Raw genomic sequence first — 26,131 nt, 5'->3', positions numbered from 1 at the left:
TTTTGCTCTCTTCACCAACCCCCACCTTATCTCAGGGTTGGGAGTAGGATCAGAACGAGGCCTCCCAGGGCCTCAGTTTCTCCTTCCATCCAGTGTGGTTTAGTCACATCTCACTGGGTTGTTGTGAGAACCCCAGACCTAACGCACGGGAGGCCATCCGAAACTCGCGTGGACAGACACCCCTGTGTGGAACCCCTGGCCGCCTGCCTCCATCTCATCTCCCTCCCTCCTCTCTGGTCCTGATGAAGAGGGGGTGGGATGAAGCCTACCAGAGCTTGACTTTGACCTTGTCCATCCTATTGGTTGCCTGGAGGAACCTTCTGGATTAGCAGATTGTGAAGGAGGAGCGAAGAAGGCTGGGGGTGGGGGGGGAGGTGAGTCTGTCTGTCCAGCACCCTAAGCAAATCCCTGGGGTGCAGAGGCAGAAGGAAGCGTCCTTCAAATGATCAGAGCCTGGCTGGCCTTCCCCACGAACCTCTCTACCCCAGCTACTCCGTGGCCTGAGCCGCCCCTCCCTAGAGTGGCCCGCAGGGCTTGAGGGCACAGGTCCATGCACTGGAGGGGTGGGGCGGGCTCAGGAGGCTCCAGGCTGGGTGCCGACCAGAGGGCAAGGCCAATGCCTGCAGTCCACACCGTCACCCCAGAGCCAGTGACTAATAGTGGCAGAGGGTGGGGAGAGGAGAGTGGAGGAGGGAGGGCAGGGAGGAAGGGAGGAGGCACGGGGAAGTGGTGGGGAGCACCTGATGGGCGCAGCTCTGGCCATCTGCCGTCCCCTCACACAGCCTCTGTTGACCGCAGCGTGGAATTCTGGCTGGAGGACGAGGTGTGGGGGCTTGTTGTTCAAGTGTTCAGGAGGCTCCCCCTCCCCCAACTGCTCCTCTCCGCTAGCTTCCTGACCTCCAAAATGGTCCTTAAATATAACACTGGGCGCCTGACGACTCCCTCTGCCTGAGCGCGGAGCTCTCTGTCTCCCCAGCGTGTGACTGCAGCACTGCTCTGCCCCAGTTTTTGCCAGCTCCTGGAGGCATGTGGCTCTGCCCTGCAACTGCGGCGCTCCTCAGGAGCAGGGGCAGAGCGAGGGCAGCGCAGATCCGAGAGCAAGAGAGAAGGCGGGCCTGCGGGGACCACATTGTCCATCTATTTTCTGCTCCAGATACGCTCCACTCCCAGTGACTTCCCAAGGTCGTGAGGAGGCATGTGCGTCTGCTGCCGGAAAGAGGAAAGAGCCGCTGGTGGGGAGGTGGGAGTCACGGGGCTGAGTTCTCGCTCCGGCTCACAGATGCAAGGCGTCCCTTGGCTGGGGGCCTTTGGTGTCCGGTTATTGGTCACCAGCTGTGTGCTCTGGTTGAAAGGCCTCTCTCACCATTCTGGCCCTGACTCACAGATGAGGCAGAAAGTCCAGTTGTGATATTGTCGGGTTAGCAGAGGAACAGCATGAGGGTGGGTGAGACCTCAGGCTCCTGGGGGCCAGGAGGGAGCCAGGGCAGCGAAAATCAGAAAGGAAGTTTTTTCCAGCCTTCATTCCAAACCCAGTAACATTCGGAAGGAACCACTGTAGCAAGAAGCTTAGAGTCATGTAAACCAACCTTCTTCTGTGAACGGAACCTTGGGCACACAGCCAACTTGTGAATATTTGTGAGACTGGGAAGATCAGTTTTTTGAACTGAGATTTTGGAAAATGCATATAACACAAAAGGTTGTCATTGTCAGTCCTTCCCCCACCACCGTCCTGCCCTTTCATCAAGTCTGTTCACAAAAATAGGCAAAGGCTGATGCCAGGTGAACACAGCTATGCCTCGTACCCATCCTGCTGACCACACTGTCCTCCCACCCTATGGAGGTGACCACCTCCTAAATGTTGGCTGTGTCATCCCCGTGACTTTTCGTTTTATGGGTACAGATTATCTCTTTATACAGATTCTCTATTTGGCTATAAAATGTCTGGCTTCAATCTATCGATCTCAGGCTTCCCTGGTGGTTCAGATGGAAGAGAATCTGCCTGCAATGCAGGAGACCTGGGTGCAGTGCAGAAGACACCCTGGGTCAGGTAGATCCCCTGGAGAAGGGAATGGCAACCCACTCTAGTATTCTTGCCTGAAGAATTCCATGGACAGAGGATCCTGGCAGGCTACAGTTCATGGGATCACAAAGAGTTGGACAAAACTAAGTGTTACTTGGGCAAAACTAACACTCACTTTTCACTTTCATCTATCTATCATGTGTGTTATATATATATATCATCATACTGTAGGTATTCTTCTCTGATTCGCTTCCTCTGTTCAACATTGTTTCTGAGATTCATCCACTTGTGACAGTAATGTATACATTTTCTGTATGCTGTTGTTATATACTGGGGCTTCCCAGGTGGCTCAGTGGTAAAGAACCTACCTGCCAGTGCAGGAGACACAGGAGACGCAGATTTGATCCCTTGATTGGGAAGATCTCCTGGAGAAAGGAATGGCTAACCCATTCCAGTATTGTTGCCGGGAGAATTCCATGGACAGAGGAGCCTGGCGAGCTACATACAGTCCATGAGGTCACAAAGAGTTGGATGCCACTGAGCATGCAGGCACGTATTGCTGTATACTACCCCAGATCAAGAAAAGAGCAGTTAATTTTCCTTCCTGTTGTTGATATTTTTTCCCCAGTGTTTTGGTGGGTCCCTGCAAACCATGTTGTCACATTCAGTGCTGTGTGGAGTTTCTCATGTGAGCCCTGACTTTAGACGTTAGGGGAGGCACGTCTTCAGCCTGCCCATATAGTACCAAGTAGTTTCCTTAGGAACCAGACTAATACACACTTGCATAGCTCCTTTCCAACCTTGATATTGTTAGACTTAGACTTTTTATTTTATTTTATTAGGATTTTTTTTTTTCTGATGTGGACCCTTTTTTGAAGTCTTCATTGAATTTCTTTCAATAGTGTTTCTATGTTTTGGTTTTTTGGTCGTGAAGCATGTGTGATCTTAGCTCCCCGACCGGGGATCGAATCCTTACCCTCTGCATTCGAAGGTGAAGTCCTAACCACTGGACCACCAGGAAAGTCCCCGTTAGATTTTTAAAATTTTACCAATCATCTGGGTATGAGGTGGTATCTCACCAAAGTTTAAATTTGCATTTTCCTAAGTACTCATAAACTTGAGCACCATTTCGTATATTTATTGATCATTTCCTCTTCTGAAAGTGCTTATTCAAATCATTTGTCTATTTTTCTCATTGTGGTTTTTTTCTTATTAATTTATAGAATTTTAAAAATAAACTCTGAATAACTCCAGTTATTACACAGTCCAATTACATATATTGCGCAGTCTTCTCTCAGAAAAATCTTGTCTTTTCTGTGGTCAATGCTGATGATCATATGTTCTTAATCTTACTGTGGTTACAGCCTTCCTTTTCTGGACTTTTTTTTTTTTTGGTGAATTTCTTAGGAAATTCTTAGGCAACGATCTGTGTGAGGATCCATTTGTAATTATGACTTATTGGGGAGATTGTTTTTCTTTCCTCATTCACTCACTGTCAAGGTTGAAGACAGTTTTCCTTTTATATCCTCAGCAGCACCGTGTCTTTCAAGTTCACCCTTGTGGTGAGAGTTTAGTTAGCAGGACCTGCTTTCCCAAGTCTTCTCTCACATTAGCGGGCTTTTGGCATCACATAGGGCTTCGCTGGTGGCTCAGTGGTAAAGAATCTGCCTGCAATGCCAGAGACCCAGCTTCGATCTCTGGGTCGGGAAGAGCCCCTGGAGAAGGACATGGCCTCACACAAGTGGGCTTTTGACTTTGTCCCTTGTCCAGTGTGCTCTGTGAGGCCATCAGAACCAAAACCAGTTTCACAGGTTCCAAAAATGTATCCTCAAGGCATCCCTTGATTTTCTGGGTTTCTGCACTCACTACATTTGTGCCTCTAAATATTCCTGTTTTGATAGCTCATCAAGCTTTTTGAAAAGAATTTTTCTTTCTTTGTTAGTGTTTTATTTTATGCAGCATTTTTTAGTTGTTAGCAGGAAGGACCATCAGGATATCTAGTCTACCATATTGCCAGAAATAGAAGTCCTCTGAGTTTAGTTTTTTTTTGGAAATTCTTGCCCTTCTTGAAAAATGGGTATCAAGGAGTGGCCAGCCAGATTGCAGTCAGGCAGAAACAGGAGAGTCTAACGCACCTGCCTGATCATACACAGATGAATGTAGAATTACGTCAGTGCTGACAATTTACCGGTCGGGGAACTTTTCAAACCGTACAAATCCGACTGTCCTCTATGAGAAGATAAAAGAAGGAACATATACTGAATGAGGAATCTCAGGGTGCTCCTCACATCACATACACACAGTGACATGCAAGCCAGCTAACTCATCAGTTAAAGGAAGAGGAAGCTAGCTTGATTCAGTCTTCCTTTTACCTGTGGCCTGGATTCTTTTTATTCTGGGAGCACATTAGCCCTTATCATCAGCTTGTCTGATGATGGAGAAGATTTTTCTTTCATCAACATACATTATGATGGAGAGACCGGATATTGGAGTTGGCCATGCCTGCATTCAAATCCCAAGGTTGCAGCTTGTTGGTTGGTATTAGACAAATCGAGACACTACACTCTAGTTTACCAGGTTTTGTCTTGCACCTCTCCATTAGCTGTATTACCTGGAAAATAATGAGAGTTAACTACTTCATAATGTGTGTGAGGTTTCAGTGAGATAATGTTTGCCCTCAATAAAGTCTTACTTAATAATTGTGAAGCAAAGGGGAGTTTGAAAAATAATAGGTAAAGTGTAAAAGCTAAAGAATTTGAACATTACAATAGTGTTTCTAATGTAATGCTTGGAAAGCTTTGATTCAGGTTTTATGTATCACCTGTGATCAGAGCAGTTGATGGGCAGAATGAAAGCATCTTCCTGGAGTCCTCTAAGTGACATTAGCCTAGGGGCTGGGTCACAGGTCCTGGAAAGTCCTTTGAGAGAATTATCTTGGTTGTAAAGGAGAATTGTATGCACTTCTGGAATCTTCTGCATCCCTATAATACCTAGGCTGACAGTATGGCCATGGGACAAGCTCAAGGAGCTTTAGAAACATAACCACAGATGTCTTCAGAAGTCTTGTAAGTGTTTCAGTGTGGTGTCCCATATGGGGACTATGGATGGAGAGAAGTTCCATCACCCAAGGATATCTTTACCAGTGTTTCTGCAGAACCATCTGGACGCTGGAGAGAGACAACAGTGCTTGAGTTAGGTTTGAATGAGGTCAATTAAACACTGGCTTATCAGACCCCTACTGGGCAAGCATTCCTACTCAACTGAAGAGATAAAGCTGAACCCATATACTTCCCCTGCCTTCATGGAGCTGATCATCTAAAAGGAGGAAGGCAGATCATAAACAAGTAATTATCTGCACTCTGGTTTTTCTTAAGTGTCACCTTAGAGGGTCAAGTGTAGATGGTGTGTGCCTATAGCACAAATGGATATCTTGATTGCTTTGGGGCAAGTTACAGGGTAAAGCCTTATTATGGTTCAGTTGATGGTTGCTATGTCATAATTAATCTCCTCTTTGTTCATTCTCACCCATCCGCATTACTGACGCAGATAGTCAGTAATCTAGGGGAGGACAAAAGGGAATGGCATGGTCAGAGGAGTTGCTGGGGCTGGAACTCCTGGACCTCAGCTTGGAGGATTGTAAGAAGAGCCATGTCTCCTTTTCCTGGGAGTCCAGTGTTCGAGTTGATGTTGAAAAATCTCAGTCCCTCCTCACTTGATGCTGGGTCTTGTCTGGATCTTCATGGGGCCCTGTGTGATGATAAAATGTTGTTTAAATCCTGCACCAGGCCTTTGTGGCCACCTTAAAGGGTTTCCTGGGCCCAGGTGACTGGGGGCGCTGCTGGGCCACCACAAGGAGCTGCCTCATCCTGAGCCCAGAGAGGCGATGTCCCCAGCAGGGAAGAGAACTGAGAGTTCTGAGTGCTGTGAACTGCTGGGGACCTCGAAGCCCTGTGCCTGCCCTGTCTTGCTGGGGAAGGGCGAGGACTCTATTTAAGGTGGTCCCAGGCAGCTCACCTGCCTTAGGACACCAAGGCACCTGGCCTCTTAAGTTGGCTCAGCTTCAGATTCGGGGCTTACCGAGAGCCTGGGGGCCATGCCCCCCTCCCACTCCCAGTGTGGGGCATTTTAACCCTTTGACGGATACCCAGGGAAGCACTTGTCCTCAGACCTTTCTGCCCTGTCCTCTTCCTTCTCCGGCAGCCACATCGCTCCCCCATCCTCTCCCTGACTTTCTGTCCCATCCTGCCATCCTGGGACAAAACGTGTGCTGTGTCTTTAAATGGGCGGAAGTGGCTGGCAGGGCTTTGCTTGGGTACTGCATTGATTAGGAGATTATATGGAGCTGCGGGAGCTGCCGCCTGGGGGAAGAGAGGTGCAGGTTCTACTTGTTTTTGCTCTCCTCCCGGGGCTCTGCTTGGGGGTCCTTTCCCTAGGCTGCTCGGAGCCGGTGTGAGGAGAGGGTGGGAGGGTAGCCGGCCAGCCTGCCTGTTGACAGCAACTCCAGGGCTTGTTTTGCAGCCTTGCCAGCCGTGCCCATCCTCATCAGAAACTGGCAGTGGCAGCGGCCACTCGGGCAGGCGGGCAGGCAGCTCCAGCCCCGGGCTGGGTTTGCAGAAGCTGTCCTTTGCCTCTTCGCCCAGCTTTCAGCTGGGAACAGGGAGGGAGAGAAAACAGTGGAATACTTCTTCTGGCTGGCGCTGCCTCTCTCTCTCTGTGTCTGTCTCTCTCTCTTGCCTTTCTCTTTCTGGGTTCAAGTCACATTTCATGGGATTCTGTTCTTTTTGGGACTTCGTCATCTTTTCAAATATGTTCTGGGACCTTCGGAGCTGTGCCCGGGATGCTAAGGACACGGTCAGTGGATTATCGTGACTGTACTAATGAAAGGATTCAAGCTGTCCTGGTGAGTAGAGCAGGGAACAGGCAGCTCCCCCTGCCGCTGTCTTTCTTCACCCCAGTGTTTCCTGCCCCCACCCCCCTCCCCTGCTCCCCCCCAGCACCTCCACGACCTCAGGAGAGGTCTCCTTCAGATAGGCTCCCTCTTCTGAGCCGGGTATCGAGGGGTGAAGGTGGGGTCCACACACTCTGCAAAGTTGGGTTGCCCTATCTGGCTCACCCCCCAGCTTCTGCACCGCTGCAGTATTTTCTGCCAGCCTCTTCCTGGGGGAGGCGTTTGGTGGAAGTTGAGGGGCTGTGGAGAGAATCAAACTACAGCTAAAAAAGAGGCTCCAACTTCGAGGGGGCCGAGGGCTGGCGAACGCTGAGGGAACTGGATAAAGAAAGAAACCTTTCACAGGATCCCGTATGTCCGCATTAAGCTGGTGGTGCAGACTTTCTTTACCCGAGAGCATCCCAGGGGGCCCTTATCCCCCTGCTCCTGGGGCATTCTCACCCCTGGTGAGCAGTCTCTGACCTCTTAGAGGCTTCTCTCTGAGAAGAGAGTTGGGGGGCAGGGGTGCTGCAGGTTCTCCCCTCTAACGTGCCTGATGTCCCTTGCCCACCATGGACACACCTTGGGGCTTTGCAAGCCCTTCTTCCTCTTGCTTGGGGTGTGGGTATCTGTACTGTAGCCGCCAAAGTCCTCAGAATATTTTTGCTTTCCATTTTAAAATAAAACCCTACCTCTCCCTCTTCTCCTTTGAATCAGATGGGTGGGTGACTTGGCTTTTTCTCTGGTTGAGCAACTGGAGATTTTGCTCGGAAAACTTCGCCATTCCCTGCAAGGTGGCGTGTGCAGCTCCGAGGAAGAAGACTCCCTGGCTGGAGATGGAGCTTCTTCTTGAAGGCTGTAGAGGTGGGAGGAGGAGGAGGCTTGGGAGTGCTCCCTGTGGCCGGAGGTCCTGGGTGGGGTGGTGTTGGGTCACTTTTCTAGAATGGAGGGTGAGTTGGGTATTGAGCTGTTTAATGCAGAGAGTCCTGGTCTGGCTCTTGGCCACATCTGGCTTTGCAGAACCACCCCCTCCCCCAACACCACCACCACCCCAGCTTAAACCCCAGAAGAGTCACTCTAGGCTAGCCCTCCTCCTTTAGGCAAGAGGGTCCTTCAGTGAAAAGATACTTTAGAAAAGATACTTTGTGGAAAGAAAGTGGAGGAACTTAGTTTCTGGTGGCTTAACCCTTCATAACTGTGAGGTCTGGGGCAGTTGGTACACAGCAGTAACCACCCAGCCTGTAGCTTCTGCTCCTCAGCGTTTGGTTTCACTTGCTCGTGTATTGGCTCCTGTGCGCAAGGAAAGCCCCCTCTGAGTTTGAGAAATGGAGGTGGGGGTACCGTGGTGCCTTTCCTGCCCTGGCTTTCTTGGGGCCAGGTTCTCTGTTCCTCCTGGGTTGGCAGGGTTAGCAGGCCCAGTCAGCATCCAGAGCTGGCCCCTTATTCCCCAGCAGAGCCGAGCTGGGCCCATGACTTGCATGAGGCCTCCAAGGTGAGCATGGGTGCCGCCCGGAGAGCAGGGACGCTGGCTCGTCACGGAGATCACTCAGCTTCCCCCGCGCCCCTGCTGTCAGCACGCTGGGGTCGGGGCCAAGGGGTGCTTGGCTGTCATTCAAGATGAGACATCACTTTAACGCAGAGTGTTTCTCTGCCCAGCCCGGGCTGGTCCCCTGGGGACATGCAGAGATGTTTGCCTTTAAAAATCTGCCTCCAGTATCTCTTGATGCATTTCAACCAGAGTGCAGTGTTAGGCTAGGAACTATAATTGGGGTAACCTTGTCCTTTTCAGCCAAGTATAATGTATAATGTTAGCAGGATAGGAAAATGGTGTGTGTGTGTGTGTGTGTGTGTCTGCCCCAGGGACTCTCAGACCCCGTGATTCACCATCTCATTAGGTACAGATTTATCGGTCCGTTTTGGCCCTGGGGCCAGACCCTGTAGTTGTGCTGTGGCTGTTTGGGCTGGAGATGCGGCTCCGTTTGGTACGATCTTGTGTTGGGGTACTCTCTCTCTCCCAATTGCAGGACTTGACGGAAACAAGGGGAGATAGATACCTTTGCTGCCTTGTTTTGGGTAATACTCTGTGTCTACGAAGAGGATGGAATGAATTAACTCTCTAATGTTTGAACCATTTCTAGACACATTTCTGAAATGCCTGCTATGTGTTAGTGATTAAACTAACATGTATTGAGTGCTTACTGTGTGTCAAGCACCATATGAAGCACTTTACATGTATTAAGTCATGTAGAATTATAATTAAGGCCCCCACTTCACAGAGCAAGGAAATACAAACAGAGAGGTTAAATAACCTGCTTCGAGATGTACAGATACAAGTCTGGCTTTGGATTTGCAGGAATTCTCCCCAGTGATTCACTTGTTCTTTCTTCTGTATTTTATGTATATACATGTGAATATATGGGCTCCCTAGGGGGCTCAGTGGGTAAAGAATCCACCTGCATTGCAGCAGGCGCAGAAGACACCAGTTCAATCCTTGGGTCAGGAAGATCCCCTGCAGGAGGGCTTGGCAACCCACTCCAGTATTCTTGCCTGGAGAATCCCATGGACAGAGGAGCCTGGCAGGCTACAGATGATAGGGTCCCAAAGAGTTGGATATGACTGAGAGCTACTGAGCATGCACATATTGGCTGGTTTTTTTTTTTCTATTTTGCTGTCTCTTTGCCTTACTTTTGTGTTGATGTTGTTGTTAGTTTATTAGTCTTTTAAAAGTGTATGGAAGTGCATTATCCCATCCAGTCCTCACTATAATGCCATGAAGTGGCTGGCATCTCCATTTTCAAGCTAGGGAAACTAAGCTACAGAGCGATAAAGGGTTTTGACTAAATTCTTGCAACTAGTTAGTGAAAAGCCAGAATGCAAACTTTTTTTACTTGACCATGATTTCAGTTTTGCCCCTGCCACAACAACAGCATAGTGTATCTGGTTAGACCCACTTCTCTAGAGCGCAAGGTCCAAGGTCTGTAAATTCATAAATCATCCATCCCTTCATTCTACAAATGCTGGCCAAGTAGTTATTGTTTTCACAGCCCTGTGCCTAGATACTGTGGGGGATGAAAAAATGAAAGGACATGTCACGTGACCTAGCCTCACCAGTAGAATGAGACCTGATGCCCCTCAACACAAACACATGCCCACACACACAACCTGCAGAGCAAGTCAGGAAGTACTAAAGCAGTGAACACCGAGCGCTCTGGAAACTCAGAGGGGGTTGGAACTGACTTCAGCTGGGGTGGCAGAGACACTTCTTGAAGTAATTAGCACTTAGTGGGGGTGTGAAGGCCAGACAGTGTTAGGTCAGTGGATGTTGTCCTATGTACAGCGTTAACACTGCACCTATTGGAGTTACGAGGTTATCACGGGGGGTGCTTTTGGACAAAGCTGATCAAGATACATGTCTGTGAATGACAAGTGCCTGGATCGTGAGCTAGAAATCCTCCCTGCAGTCCAACCTCCTTCTCTCTGGGCCAGGGGCTTTAGGTTCTCTTGAGAGATGATTCTGTGATTCCATCTCCTGCTAACTTGGTGAGCAAGGTGAAGGTGGCACGGAGGAGATTGGGAGAGGAGTGTGTGTTAGTCACTCAGTTGTATCTGACTCTCTGCAACCCCATGGACTGTAGCCCGCCGGGATCCTCTGTCCATGGGATTCTCCAGGTAAGAATACTGGAGTGAGTTGCCGTTCCCTTCTCCAGGGGATATTCTCAAACTCAGGGATCGAACCCAGGGTCTCCTGTATTGCCGCAGGTTCTTTATATCATCTGAGCCACGAGGGAAGCCCCCCGGGAGAGTAGGTACATACATAAATAGATAGGGCTGTGCCCGAGCAGAACTGCAGCACACGTAATTTGGAAACTAAAGAAGTTATTTAAAGACCACTTCACCAGTCCTTCTTAGCTTCTACGTGGTGGTTAATTTTTTCTTTTGTATTATGTGTGATGTAAAGCTGTTCTTAATTCCTGCAGAGCTTTAGGAACTCAGTCACTAAAAAAGTCTCCAGTTTGGTGGGGCTGCTCCCTGTACAGATTGTTTTGGCCTCCACAGGGCTTGGCAGCCTGAAGTGACATCTGTCTGGATTCTCTGTCCTCACATTCCTAGTCCTCACATCTGTTAAGGGCTGTGACAGACCTTCAGAAAAGTCCATGTGCTGGAAGAATTGCATTCAGTGAAAAAAAAAAACACAGAGTTGAGACAGAGCCTAGGTCTTGACGTGTAGCTGGGGGAAGCATTTCTGTGGCCAGGTCTTGGTCCCCAGTGGAGAGGAACTTCGAGTTCGTCTCTGTGTTTGAGTGGGTGAGCAAGCAGTCATGTGGCTTCACGCTGTTTATTTAGGAATGTGAATGCCGTGTGAGAGAACCCAGTCACTTATGTTCTTACCGGGTAACTGGAAGGGAGTCTGTTTTGCACACCTCCATCTTCCGTGGTGATACAAGGTATCACTTTTGATTTGATTTGATTTTGTATTTTATTTGATACAAGGTCACTGGTCCAGTGTGTGCCTTCTCTTCACATCTGTTAACACATGGAGACTTGTTCCTTCTTCAGCTCTGGTTTAGACCCAGGAAGGAAGAAATGGTTGGATTGAAACAAGAAGGATTTAAATTAGATGTAAGGGAAAGTTTGGAATTTCTGGAGTGTTATGATCAGGATGTGTATTTATCTTTTAAGGTCCTTTCTGTGAGGTCTGCTGTAGAGGAGGACCCTGGGCATGGCCTCTGCATACCCTCTCTAGAACCGAGCTTCCCAGCTCTTCTCAAGTTTACCAGGAAGTGAGCTGCAGTCAAGATTGGGGTTGCTTAGTGACTGGAGATTCTGGAAAGCCAACTCAGAAGTCTGAATCTTGTCACCACCTTTAAAAAATTGTTTTAATTAATTTATTTTTTGGTTGTGATAGATCTTTGTTGCTACAGGGCTTTCTCTAGTTGCAGTTAGTCGGGGCTACTCTTCTTGCAGTTGCTTCTCATTGCGTTGGTTTCTCTTGTTGCAAAGCACAGGCTCTGGGCACACGGGCTTCAGTAATTACAGCATGCAGGCTCACATAGTTGTGGCTTCTGGGCTCTAGAGCGTGGGCTTAGCTGCTCATGGGCATGTTGGATCTTCCCAGACCAGGGATCAAACCCATGTCCCCTGTGTTGGCAGGCAGATTCTTATCCATTGTACCACCAGGGATGTCCTTGTCATCACCTTTTGACCTACTGTGTGACCTGCTTGTTAGGTGACTTCCGTTTGCCCCCAGTGTAGCCGTCATGAAAGTGGGATTAAGTAACAGTGCTGGGCAGATTAGAGGGTCTCTCAGCTTTCTTTGACCAATGGTTTAAAAAAAGGCACAGTCCCCATAGAGCGGATCACTTGTGATGTGGGCCATTGGTGCACTTCTTTAGCCAGCAGGAGACCCTAAAAATAAACCTTCACTTGAAAATATTAAATATTCATTTACAAACATCCCCCAGCAGGTACACCTCTTGCTAACAGCGTGAGAGTTACTTATTACTTGGTGGGATGGGAGAAGTGGCATTTTCCCATGGTCTTGGTAACTCCGGGGCACTGAGTACTCGTCATATAGACATTAAATCCCTTGAGTGATCAGGAGAGCTTAGGGCAAGGACCAAATCTTCTGACTCTGCAAGATTTCCTAAAGGGATAGGCCTTTTCCTACCTCTTACCCAGGTGTTTTTTTTTTTTCCTACTTTGGGAAACTGCATCTGGCTTGAAATAAGCAGTACTAAACATTATTTTCCTTGTGTTTGTTTTGGTTTTTTGTTGTTGTCATCATCATTATTACTTAGGAAGAAAGATTCACTATATTAAAATGTAAGCCTCTGGATGGCAGAGATTATGTCAAACAAATCAGATGATGAGCACTTGATGATGAGCAGTTGTGTGGATGCCAGAGTCTTTGCTGCTGGCTAGAAACTCTTCTTCTTGGCTATTCCGAGACTTGTTGTCATTGCCTTTTACTGCTGGAAGAGATGATTTAGGGTTTCTCATGACAGAACTTGAGGAAGAGAATACTTCTGATCTCTTGCTCAGTTGTCCAGAAGTCTGGACATTGGTCTCCTAAATGAGCCATCAAGAAGAAAGCATAGGATAAACGGGGTATTGGCTAGATGTTTTTGTGTTTACTTATCCTTAGTGCTGTTCTTTGGTGGGTATTTGCAGAAAGCTGTTGAATTAAACTGGATTATCTAGGTTATGCCACGATGACAACCACCATCCCACTCCCCACCTGCAAACTCAGCACCTCAGCTCTCATTGTAAGTTAGTTTTTGACCATCCGTGTCCTCCCGAGATTCTGGAAAACTCTGTAGGGATCCATCCTCCATGTGGTTAGCTCTGTGATCCAGGCTGTAGAATCTCCTGGCATCTCCTCCACAAGCACTGCAGGGGAAGGGAGCATGCCACTTGAATGGTTCCCCTTGGAAGCTAATACACTGTCATTGCCCTTTCGGTGCATTGGCCAGAAGTAGTCACGTGGCCCTGCCTGGCTGCAGGAAAGCTGGGAGATGTAGGCCTATGATGGTAGGAAGAGAGGTATTATTGACACTAGTGATGCCCACCGCAGCTGTTTTTATGAGAGTGTGGGTGTGGGCGCATGCTTGCTCAAAACCTTACAATGTATTCTGACCGCCTGTAGAACAAGGGCCTTAATTTGCGATACCATGGAGGACCCTGTGTGACCTTGTGTGGATGCCAAGAGCTGCATTCAGCTTGCTGCCTGTTTTTATACAGATGGCAAGCTAAGAATGTTTTTGGTGTTCATAAAATTGTTTTTAAATGGTTGGAAAAAACCAAGAGAAGAGTCATATTTCATGACATGTAAAATTATGAAATTCAGATTTCAGTGTTCATGAATAAAGCTTTGTTTATGCATTGTCTGTGGCTGCTTTCATGCCTTAGCATCAGAGATAAGGCGTTGTAACAAAGATCTGTGACCCCCAAAACTGAAATAATTATCATCTGGCCCTTGACTCAAAGTTAGCCCCTAGTTTAGGCAAATAGAGATGCCACTCAAGTACAATGAAGTGATGTTTTTACTGGCTCCATCCTAGCTAGCCGTCTTGTTCCAAGCACCTTAATAGTAACAGTGATGATGGTAAAGATGTTAATAATAATAGCTAGTACTTATATAATAATTCTTCCCAAGTGGCACTAGTCGTAAAGAACCTACTGTCAATGCAGGAGATGTAAGAGTTGCAGGTTCGATCCCTGGGTCAGGAAGATCCCCCGGAGGAGGGCACTGCAATTCACTCCAGTATTCTTGCCTGGAGAATCCAATGGACAGAGGAGCCTAAGTGTTTTCTGTATATTAACTCATGGCCATTATGTGGGCTTTGTACTATTATTATGTAGGTTTTACAAATTAGTAAGTGAGGCACAGAGAGGTAAAATGATTGTTCCAAGATCACACAGCCCAAAAGTGTTCAAGATGACAATCTGACTCCAGAGCCCAATTACAAAGCAGTTGGAAATCAGGTCTTTGTCCATAAAAAGAAAGAAGACTAATACCCATGAAAAGGTAGAGAAATATTCCAAGATAATTTATGAAGACATTTAATGATATGAATTATAAGCACTAATGATGTGCAGGAACAGATGGGGAAGAGTAGTAATGAGCAAAATCAATGGAGAAGGGCTGGATGGAGCAGGTGGGATGTGAGTTGATCTTTGAAGGATGGAGGCCACTGAGATCTCTAGAGGGTATAGCAGATCTCTCAGGCAAGGAAGAATCAAGAAGTGGGTCACAGAACCAGAATGAGGGCCTGATGGATGAAGAGATCAGAACAGAGCTGAATGTTCAGAGGCAAGTCGGGGCTCACCTGCCCACAGCCTCCAAAGAGAGGCTGAGGCTGCAGGCTTGCTGTCTTACTTTGTGAGAAGCCCTTAAGCTCAGGGTGACCCACGTGTGGGAATGCCATTTCCCAACTTGGAAGGCGAGCCGTTCTGGCTGAGAACTAGAATAAGTTTGGTAGCGTGTGTGAAGATTAGCATTAGAAATTATAATAACAGTACTTCTCTGAGGTTTTCATTAAACAATTCTCATAATAAGCTTCACGCAGCCCTATAGGAAAAGTGATACTCATCCCATTTTACAGGTAAGGAAACTGAATCTCAGAGAGGTTTAAATCACAGGCCTAAGACCACGTGGTAAGTGGCAGAACTGGAATAAAATGAAAGATGCTAGCTCTAAAGCCTGTGCCCTTAACCTCCATACTCTGCTTCTTGACGATGGTATGAAAAGTGTTTATTTGGTAGAACTGCTTTATACTTTGCATTTCAGCAGAGGTTTGCAGAGCAGGTGGGACAGCCTTTCTTGGTGGTGGTGCTCCCTTCGTCCTTCAGTCATGCAGTAGAATAGTTTTTTCCAGTGCACTCACCCCCGCAGGCTGAGCTGTAATCCTGTCATCTGTTCTGGTGGCTGTCACTTCAGGGCTGGGTCAGGGTTTCCTTAAAAATTTTTTTTCTCTTAATTTATAAAGTGTATCATGCATGTGAAAAAAAGTGTATTAATGTATCTGTATAACTTAAAGAAGAATACTTAAACATTGTCACCAGCCAGTTACCCATTAGAACATTGGGCTTCCCTGGTGGCTCAGACAGTAAAGAATCCACCTACACTGCAGGAGACGTGGGTTCCATCCCTGGGTCGGGAAGAGCCGCTGGAGAAGGGAATGCTACCCACTCCAGTATTCTTACCTGGAGAATTCCCTGGACAGAGCAGCCTGGCAGGCTACAGTCCGTGAGTTGCAAAGACAAAGAAGAGTACTTAAAACCTTGTCACCATCCAGTTAACCATGAGGACATTACGTAAAGCTTTGAAAGCCATTCAGTTTTTGTTCCTTTTGTAAGATTTATGGAGATATTCGTAGGCGGAGAGGGCAAGCAAAATGCAAATCTTGGGAATGGAGCACTGACTGCTTTCCTGAACCTGGGTTTGGGACTTTCCTTCCTAGAGCAGCCAGGAGCTGCTTCTCACCTGGCACCTCTTTGCTCTAACACTGGCATAAGTGGCTGCTCCATTGGGCTTCCCTGGTGGCTCAGTTGGTAAAGAATCTGCTTGCAGTGCAGGAGATGCAGAAGACTCGGGTTCGATCCCTGGGTCAGGAAGATTCACAGAAGGAGGGCATGGCAACCCACTCAAATATTCTTGCCTGGAGAATCCCATGGACAGAGGATCCTGGCGAGTTACAGTCTATGGGGCTGCAAAGAGTTGGACAGCTAAGCATTTGGGTATAATGTGGACCCCAAGGACAGATACAGATGGTTCTGCTGTTTTCTAGTTGTATGATTCTAGGCAACTTCTTACTGTCCCCAAGCCTTGGTTTTCTCATTTACAAAATGGGACTTACCACAGCTGCCTTGGAGGTCTGTTGTAAAGACTGGGAGGATTACACAAGATCATTCCTGTTAATGCATTCAGAAGGAAACCTGGCACATTGTAACCACCTTATAAATGTTGAGCTGCTGTTAAAATCTCCTTTGTTCTGTGTTTGGCATCATTCAAAGAGTGCATGGTCATGGTCCTTGCTTTCCACACCTAAAGTCCAAGATTGTTTTCATGCCTTAGATGGACAGAGAGAACTCTGATCCTTATCTTCCCTGGGTACCCAGGAGCTACTGCCTAGGCCACTATCGGTCAGTTTCACCCCTCCTTTCAACTTAACAACTTCCTAAATCATATGTTTTAGTCTCATTGCTGGAGCTCTTCTGTCTCCTGTGCTAGGTGGATATGGTTACTTGGATACTTAACTGGGGGCTGGAACTTGTTCTGCCACTCACTGGGTGTGTGGCCTGCAGCGAGGCACCAGTGCCGTCATGCCTAAGATGGTAGGCAAGATGAGAGCGGCAGATTTTATCTCTTTTGAATCCCCATGGACTACAGGCCAGGATCTTTAGAGTACAGGACCTTTTAATATTCTTCCCATGGGAGTTGTCTGGCGGTCCAGTGGTTAAGACTTTGTCTTCCGATGCAAGGAGCACGGCTTCAATTCCTGTTCAGGGAGGTAGGATCCCACATGCTTTGGGGCCAAAACAAAACACAAAACATAGAAAACCAGAAGAATATGAAAACAAATTCAATAAAGACTTTAAAAATAGTCCACACCAAAAAAAAAAAAAAATTCTTGCCAGGTTCCCACTGGATTCCTCCTATTGTCTCTTGAATTCATTTATTCATTTGTTGACTCAATGACCGTTTCACTGGGCTAGGTGGTAGGAGCACAAAGAGCAGTAAGAACGGGTCCTGGCCCTAGAGAGAGAGAGAGAGAGAGAGAGAGAGTGTGTGTGTGTGTGTGTGTGTGTGTGTGTGTGTGTATTATTTGCTCAGTCGTGTCTGACTCTCTGTGACCCCATGGACTGTAGCTCGCCACTCTCCTCTGTCCATGGAATTCTCCAGGCAAGACCACTGGAGCAGGTAGCCGTTCCCTTCTCCAGGGGATCTCCCTGACCCAGGGATTGAACCCAGGTCTCCCACACTGCAGGCAGATTCTTTACCATCTGAGCGACCAGGGGAGTGGGGCTCAAAGTAGAGGGGGAGCTGGCACTGGACTCCCTGCCCTGTAGGGTCTCGCCAACGCTGCATATTATAGGAAAATTCCACAGAGGGACTCAGACGCCTCTCCTGCTGTAGTGCAAATAGATTTATCTTCCAGTTAAGATCTTTTTTTGGACCTTTCTCCTGAGACTGGGAGCCTCATTGTTTCATAATAGCCTCTCTGCGGCGATCTCAACTTTTTATCCTAACTGAATGGCCATGGTTTATATCCGGTGGCATTATGACCTGATAGGCAAAACCTCTTTGTTTTTCCACAGCTTAACTTGACAAGCCTGGGGATAAAAATTCTGGGAACTCTGACCATTGGGCTTTAGAAGGTGATTTGCTTTGCTCATTGCACTTCATTTTCCTTAGTCATCTTTTTGTTCTAAAATGGGCCATTTTTATATATTTATTTTGCATCTGTTGACTCTGGCATGTTCAAATGATATTTTTTTAACCCTCTGATTTTATGAACCTAGGTTTCTACTTCAGGTTCTTGCCTTCTTTGATACAAACAAATGAAAAAATAGATTTGTGCCCTTGTGAGGCCCATTAGTAATAGGAGCTAACTACTGCCATTCAGCTTTTGAGTAGTCTTTGTATAAACCATTACATTTGTAACTGCAATGATTATACTCCCTTTTACAAAAGTCTGTACGTGGAGCAGTAAATACTCAGCTCTGTTAAATGCTTGGAATATTGTATGTGTAGCTATAGAACTGGTTTTGCTTGCTTGCTGCAATCTTAATGTCTTTCTCTGGCTAAATTCTCCTAAGTATATTTGTAGGCATAAGTTAGGACCACTTTTAAATTGGTCAGTAGTGCTAAATACTCAGTGGTGGCTCAGTGGTAAAGAATCTGCCTGCCAATGCAGAAAACTCAAGAGACACAAGTTCAATCCCTGGGTCAGGAAAATCCCCTTGAGTAGGAAATGGCTACCCTCTCCAATACTCTTGCCTGGAAAATTCCATGGACAAAGGAGCCTGGCAGGCTACAGTCCATGGGGTTGCAAAGAGTCAAACACAACTGAGCGTGTACACACCACCCACCAGTGCTAAATATAATTAATAATTTTCATTACCAGTCACAAAAGACCCTTAGCCACCATTGCTGGGAGAAGGACTGTCAACTCTGGATCTGCATCCCACTTTCTGTTCCCTCAGTTCTGGAAATGGGCTGCGCTCCACAAACTCACAACACGAAAAGCAAATTTATAACAATCTCCCTTCCAGCCTTCCCCTCACATCCTCTCTTAGTCATTCGCATTGGAAACTTGTGAGCTATTTTTTTACTTGTTCTTCCTCACTCCCCACACGGTTACTTCCGTCTTTGTAGTGTCTCTCTGATCATCCCCCAGTCTTTCCCGTGACTACTGCCACTGACTTAATTCAGAACCTTTGAATATCTTGCTTGGCCTGTTGCAGTAGCCATCTGGTTGATCATCTTCTTCTTCTTTTTTTTTTTCTTTTTACAGTTTTATCGAGACGTAATTCACATACCATACAGTTTATTCATTTAAAATGTATCATTCAGTTTTTAGTATATTCACAGATACATACAACCATCACAACAACCAATTTTAGAACATTTTCATCACATCAAAAAGAGACCCCATACCTTTTAGCTGGCATACCCCAGCCCTCCCAGCCCAGTCCTGGGCAACTACTGATCTACTTTCTGTCTCTATAGATTGCCCTGTTCTGGATTTTATGTAATATAGATATATGTATATATACATACAGGGCTTCCCCAGTGGCTCAGCTGTAAAGAACCCGCCTGTGATGCAGAAGGTGCGGGTTTGATTCCTGGCTTGGGAAGATCCCCTGGAGAAGGAAACGGCAACCCACTCCAGTATTCTTGCCTGGAAAATCCCATGGACAGGGGAACCTGATGAACTACAGTCCAGGGGTCACAAAAAAGTTGGACACAACTTCATGACTAAACAACAACATATATGCATACACACATGTATACACATATATGTATATACGTATTTTCCATTTGTGAAATATATGTATATATACTCACATGCATACACTTTGGTGACTGACTTCTTCCACTTAGTATTATATTTTTAAGGTTTATCCAAGTTGTAGCATGTATCAGTACTTCATTCCTTTCTTATGGCTGAATCATCTCATTTCTTTTGTAACTCTGGGATCCATTTTTCATTCAGCTGTCATGCAGGTCAGATTCCCAACTCTTCTGCAAAACCTGAATTTGGCTCCATGTTGCCCACAGAATGCAGTTGACACCCTGGTATGTCGCTCAGGGCCTTCTCAATCTGCCTCCATCCTGACTGCCCAGCCTTGTCATCCACTCCATCCTTCCAAGATATCTGCTGTCCCCACCAGCCTAACATACCTGCTCTCTAAGAGATCTCAAATACCTTTTCCTGGAACTACAGTCTTAATTGTACTGCTCCTTTGTTCCTGCTCCTTTCCTCCCTGCCCATGGAAATCCTACTTATCCTTCAAAATTCAGGTTTACTATCACCTCCTTGAAAAAAGCCTTTCCCAGATTGATCTTATCCTCAAATAGGAGTTAATTAGTCCTTTTCCATTCTCTGAGTACTTTGCTAGGATTCTTATAATCACATTGTGTTGGGTTAGACGTCTTTATAATATTGTCTTCTCTGAAAGTAGAGAGTTATTCTAATTTTGGGGTTTTTTTTCCATTGTACTTTTTAAATTTAATTTTTATTTTACATTGGAGTATAGTTTATTTACAGTATTGTGTTAGTTTCAGGTGTACAGCAAATCGTGTTTATATACATATATCCATTCTTTTTCATATTCTTTTCCCATATAGGTTACTACAGGATACTGAGGAGAGTTCCTTGTGCTATGCAGTAGGTCCCTGTTGGTTGTCATTGTACTTTCTACAGGGCTTTACACATGGTGCTCAAAAAAATACTTGCTGGATAATTGATTGTATTCCTGTATTTACAGTTTGCTTTTCAAAGTTCTTTTATAGATGTCTTCTCTTTTGAAAATCAAAATTAAAGAAATTAAAAAAAAAAAACATGAGTCCTTTTAACTTGTTAGATTATTTTTTGCAACAAATATTGTGGATATTGTAGAAAAATTAAAAATATAAAATGAAAAATATCATTCATAGTACCACCTCTCAGAGATAATCACTGTTAACATTTTACTTTATATGCTTTGAGCTATTGTTCATAGAAAGATAAATAGATGAAATTTATAGCTCATTCTATACACTGTTCTTAAGTTCTTTAATTTCTGATCTCTCTGTAATCATGAACATTGATTTACCTAATTCCTTTTAAGGGTATTATTACAAATTTGCAAGTATTTGTCCATTCTTCTCTTACTTGACATTTAGCTTGTTTCTAATTCTTCAGGATTAAACATAATGTCATGTTAACATTCTTCAGATAAAAATTTAGAAGCCAGATTTCTAGGTCAACAACCTGTATCACACATGTGCCAAGTTGCCCTTGGAAAGGTTGTTCCAATATACAGCCCACGCCCCCAAGTTATGAGAGCTTTTGTTCCCCCTGTCCTTGCCTGCCTGGCGTTACCATTCTTTTTAGTCTTTGCCAATCTGATACTCCGCGAGTGGTATCTCAGGGTTGCATGAACTTGCATTTCTTTGATCACTGGTGATACGCTTTTAAAGTCCTTATTACCCACGTATATTTCTTCTATGAATTGCCTTTTTTTGTTCTTTGCCCACCTTCCTGTTGAGGTGTTTGTCTTTCTCCTTGCTCACAACTCTTTATCATAATAAGGCTATTAACCCTTTATCATACATGTTTTCAGTACTTTCCCTGGAATTTCTGCCTTTTCACATCAGGCTGATTTTCAGCATATTGAAGTTTGTTTGTTCAAATGTGATCAAGTCCTTCTTTCTTCCCCTGTTTGGTATTATTCATAGAAAGTCCCTACCAACCTTTAGAATATACATATGCATGTGTGCTTTCTTTAGGTTCTTCTGTGGTTTGTTTTTAAATTTAATACATTGGTGCATTTCATGTAACATTGTATCTGCTTCTGTAAAACTGATACTGTACTTCTGACTACATTTTTCAGTCATGGGATGAAAAGGGACTATCATAAGTCACATTCATTTTCCTAGCATCAGAGCACCAGCCCTGGCAGATGGGACCTCTTTGCCAGAGTATGACAGTCTCCTCCTTCCCATCCGTCACTCACATTTTCCATCATGCTTTCTGAAATCACCTGTTATTATGTGCCAGTTTCATGTTAATAATACCTATCTCAGTAGGCTGGTTTGAGGATTAAATAAATTTGCAAATTGAGATGTATGACAAGCTACAGCACACTGCTTGGCACATGAGCAGTTCGCATCGGATTTGCTGAGTGAATGAGTGAGTGATGATTTGAGTAGCGATGACAGGTTGCTGAGGATACCGTGAGGTAGAAGCAGCTCCTCCACTGAAGCGGGACCTTGGCCAAGCAACAGTGTAGGGAGAGCATTTGCCGTTGACAGTGTGCCCTGGGGAACGTGGAAGGAGGAGGACTCCTGATAGGGGTTTTAAGAAGGTGACAGTCCGTGGGTTAGGGCAGAGTCCATAGGCTCTCATACACCACACTTAAGGTATATAAGCAAGTGGGAGGTGTACTGGAGAATTCCACGGAGTGTTGGAGAATTCCAAGGAATGCTGGAGAGTTTGAGGTTTAGGGGGGGTTTATCAAGAAAATCTAATTGGGGAAGATGCACTGGGAGCAGAGCTTTGAAGGAAGCTGGAAACATACAGATTGGATTTGTGGGATGAGGTCATTTGATGCAGAGAGATTGATGTAAGTAAGCAAGCAATACATTTTTTTGAAATAGTGATTTTTTTTTCCTTCTTTCCTTTCTACCTTTGCTTTGGATCTCACTGTTTGCCTGTTCTCAGCTTTTCTTACCCTTCCTGCTTTTAGTGCCATTTAGAAATTTCATGTTAAAAGTTGTTAGTACAGTTGAGAAAGTTATTTTTGAAGCACTTGAGCTCTCGGGTAGAAAGACACCAGGGAGCAGGAAATAAATATGTCTCAGAGCAGCCTTTTGAGAAGATTCCAGCCATAACAGCCTCTCTCCAACTTCAGTCAAAGCGGAGGGGCAATTTGTGTTTTCTAAGATTTACCTAGCACATGGTGGGCACACCCCAATTTAAATAAATCAGTGAAAGAGTGAAAATCTGCATGGGGTTCCCTAAAATGCACAACTGTTCAGGAAGCTGACGAAGAACAGACTTGGAGGACCCAGCCAGCTGTGGCCTGGGGAACTGGGTGAGGGGCGGGTGTCTTGTGATGAGGGGTTCTGAGGAGGACACCCTGAAGGGTGGCCATTCAGCCAGGCCCACCACATTTGCTGGAGGAGGATGAGACGCTGCCCTGTGACCTCCCAGTCTCAGGCATTAGAGGAAATGCAGAACAAGGAAAAGAAACCTCTGTAGTGCAGAGAGGTACTTGGCAAACTCTGGGCATAGATGCTGAGGAAACCAGCATATGGGAGTCATTGCAGTTGACTAAAAACTGTTCTTGAATATCAAGTAAATGGTTACAGTACTCTCAGTCCCAAGAGAAGAGCAAGAAATGGGTTTCTGCCTCCTTATCAGCATTCATCATTTCCTCTATTAATGCCATCCTTTATTTCCAGGGTCAGCCAGCTTCAGCCTGCCGCCTGTTCTGTATTATAAATAAAGTTTTATTGGGACGCAGCCATGTTCTTTCACATCCATGTTGTCTATGGCTGCTTTAACCTGCAGCAGCAGAGTTCAGTAGTATTGTCAGACTGTCTGGTCTTACTCTCTGGCTCTTTACAGAAAGAGTTCACTGACCCTGGCATTATATGATGAATAGATGACTAATTTTGCATCGTTTTCCAGTGCAAGTCATGATTTGCATCAACCCACACAGTTTCCTAAATGAGGCCCCCTTTCCTCATGGTATACATTTGCAAGATGACTTACTGGAACCAGTGGTGTGGTCTGGGGTTCAGGCCGCTTGAGGATACACTGAGTGGCTAGTACTCTGAAAATAGACATTATTAATTTCTAACATGTATTTACTGCTCAATACGGTGGCGCAGTTGTAAAGAATCCACCTGCCAGTGCAGGTAGATGCAAGAGACATGGATTCAATCCCTGGAACGGGAATTTCCCTTGGAGTAGGAAATGGCAGCCCACTCCAGTATTCTTGCCTGGAAAATTCCATGGACAAGAGGAGCTTGGCAGGCTATAGTCCATGGGCTATAGAGTTGGACATGACAGCACCACAACTACCACCACCCCCATATGCCAGTATTGCAGAGGAATTGCAGCTCAGCGACTCTAGGAAGCCTGTGCTCCAGGTTACATTAAACGGCAGGATTTGAACTCATTCTGGAGGAGGAAGGCTTCCCCGGTGGCCTAGGGGGTAAAGAATCTGCCTGCAATGCAGGAGACAAAGGAGACGTGGGTTCAATCCCTGGGTCAGGAAGATCCCATGGAGAAGGAAATGGCAACCCGCCCCACTATCCTTGCCTGGAGAATCCCATGCACAGAGGAGCCTGGTGGGCTACAGTCCACGGAGTGGCAAAGAGTTGGACATAACTGAGCGGCTAAGTGCATGGCAAGTGTAGGAGGAAACCCCAACCACTCCGCTGCATATCCTGCCAGCCTCCACTCCCCACCCCGCTTCTCTCTGATTTCTGGATCAATCATCTGTCAGCTTTTCCTCTCTTGGATGAAGTATTCTTGGAGCATCCATTCCTCGTCCATTTTCTTTTTGGACCGCCCCCCCGCACCCCCCTGCCAGGAGTTGTCCGTGACCTGGCTCCCCAAGTCCCCTTTCCTCAGGGCCAACTCTCCCTGGAGGATGAGTTTGAGAAACAAATGAGGTCTTGCGTTTCCTCTGCATCGGCACTTCCTGCTCCATCACTGAACCTCGCCTGGAGCCACAGCTGTCACGCAGGTGGTCTGCCTTCTCCCAAAGACAGCAGGTGCCCGGAGAACCAGCTGGAACGGGGTGCATGGCCCAGGGCCTCAGGGCACCAAAGTGGCAAAAACGGCAGCCGCCGGGCAGGCTGAGCTGGCATTTCTGACCTTTGTGGAGAGAGGGCGTCCTTAAAGGGACAGCGGGCTCTTTTCTTCCCTGGTGGCCGGCTGCCAGCTCAGATGCCAGGGATCTGAAGAAGCCATTGTTCTGGCGACAGGAGATGGGGGCCCAGGCCGCCCAGTCCTTTCTCCCTTTCCCGTCCCCCACCGCGTGTGCCCCTCTGATGTGCGGCTTGTTGAGGACCAAGGGACGGCGAGCTCCCTTCAGTGCCCTCACCTGCTCCACCGTCTGAATGCGGCCTGTCATCTGCTCCCCTTCCTTGGGGCCGACGTGGGCGCCACTGAGGGGCCCAGGGCACCGTGTCCTCGTCCCAGCTGAGCCGAGTGAGGTGGCGGGGCTAGTTCTGCCCACGGGCCTTTTGTGAGCCACCTGCATTGGCCTGGTCTTAAGCGCCTGTTAAAACTGCAGGTTCTTGGTTCCAATTCCAGAACTTCCGGGACCCCGGAATCTGAATATCCACGCGCACGCTGTTGTTTGAGAACCGCTAACTTCATTAGCAAGCTCCACACCTGCCTGGCCCGCAGGACCATGTGGGAACACACTGAATCAGAGTATCTGCATGAGGCCCACGGGCTGAAGCAAGGCTGCTTCTCTTTAATGGTTAAGGGTGGATATCCTGGAGGTGACCCACTGGCCTTGACTCTGGGGCCCACCAGCTATTATCTCTGTGATCTTGGGTAAGTTTCTCAACCTCCGTGTGCTTTGGTTTTCTCACCTGTGAAAATAGGGGCGGTTTCGAACCTATTGTACAGGGTGGCTAAAAGGATGAAAGGAATGATATTTGCAAAAATGGTGATGGTGGTTCAGTCACTAACTCCTGTCCAATTCGTTGCAACCCCACGGATTGTAGCTCTCCAGACTCCTCTGCTCATGGAATTTCCCAGGCAAGAATACTGGAGTGGGTTGCCATTCCCTTCTCCAGAGGATCTTCCTGACCCAGCAATTGAACCCGTTTCTTCTGCATTGTCCCCTGCATCGCAGGCGGATTCTTTACCACTGAGCCACCAGGAAGCCCATTTCTAAAGAGAGCACAGCAAAACTAGCATATCCGTATAGTAGACTTTTTTGTGAAATCTTTCCTTTTGGTAAACTGGTTATCCAAGTTTCATACAGGAGATTGTGATAGTCTTTTAGTGGTGGCGTGCCCTGGCTAAAGCTGGCCTAGGGGAGGGGAGCCGTATATGCTTTTGTAAATGACCAGCAATTCTCAGGTGCATCTGTGTGACTCGCTCTGAGAAGGTGGCCCTGCCAACTCCTCTCACTGTCCCTTGGCCAGTAGAGTGAAGAGAAAAATCCTGGCCTGATTTCTACCTCTGGGCGAAGTGATGCTGCTGAGTACTGCAACACTGGCACAGGAAGGCCAGAAGCCACATGTGTAAGGCTGACTGACCTCTTCAGAGGGAATTGAAGGAGGAGAAAACAAGCTGCAGGCCAGAAATAGCTAGACATAAATACAAGGTATGCTAATTACTACCCACACCCAGCACCAGGCCCTGAGTTAAATGGAACCCTCTGCAGAGCCTTCCTGACCTCAAGGAGGGAGACAGACACACGCACACAAGCATCCG

At 46.6% G+C, this 26,131-nt stretch overlaps 1 protein-coding gene across 6 annotated transcripts in view; it reads left to right on the top strand.

Annotated features, from left to right (window-relative positions):
• Positions 1-26,131, top strand: part of GRAMD1B (GRAM domain containing 1B) — a 188,342-nt gene that overhangs the window by 80,058 nt on the left and 82,153 nt on the right. For 3 of the 6 annotated variants that reach the window (XM_027563430.1, XM_027563428.1, XM_027563435.1), the window contains exon 3: positions 24,992-25,240. The exons of 2 other annotated variants lie outside the window; for them this stretch is intronic. In XM_027563430.1, the coding sequence (XP_027419231.1) occupies positions 24,992-25,240 (249 nt within the window). Of the gene's footprint in view, positions 1-6,353; positions 6,921-24,991; positions 25,241-26,131 lie in introns of those variants that run through there. One more of the 6 variants, XM_027563433.1, reaches the window with a different exon arrangement.

Source organism: Bos indicus x Bos taurus, chromosome 15 (assembly GCF_003369695.1).
Source record: "Bos indicus x Bos taurus breed Angus x Brahman F1 hybrid chromosome 15, Bos_hybrid_MaternalHap_v2.0, whole genome shotgun sequence".
Taxonomy (NCBI): Eukaryota; Metazoa; Chordata; class Mammalia; order Artiodactyla; family Bovidae; genus Bos; species Bos indicus x Bos taurus.
Note: the sequence above shows the minus strand (reverse complement) of the source record. Positions and strands in the feature narration are given on the sequence as shown.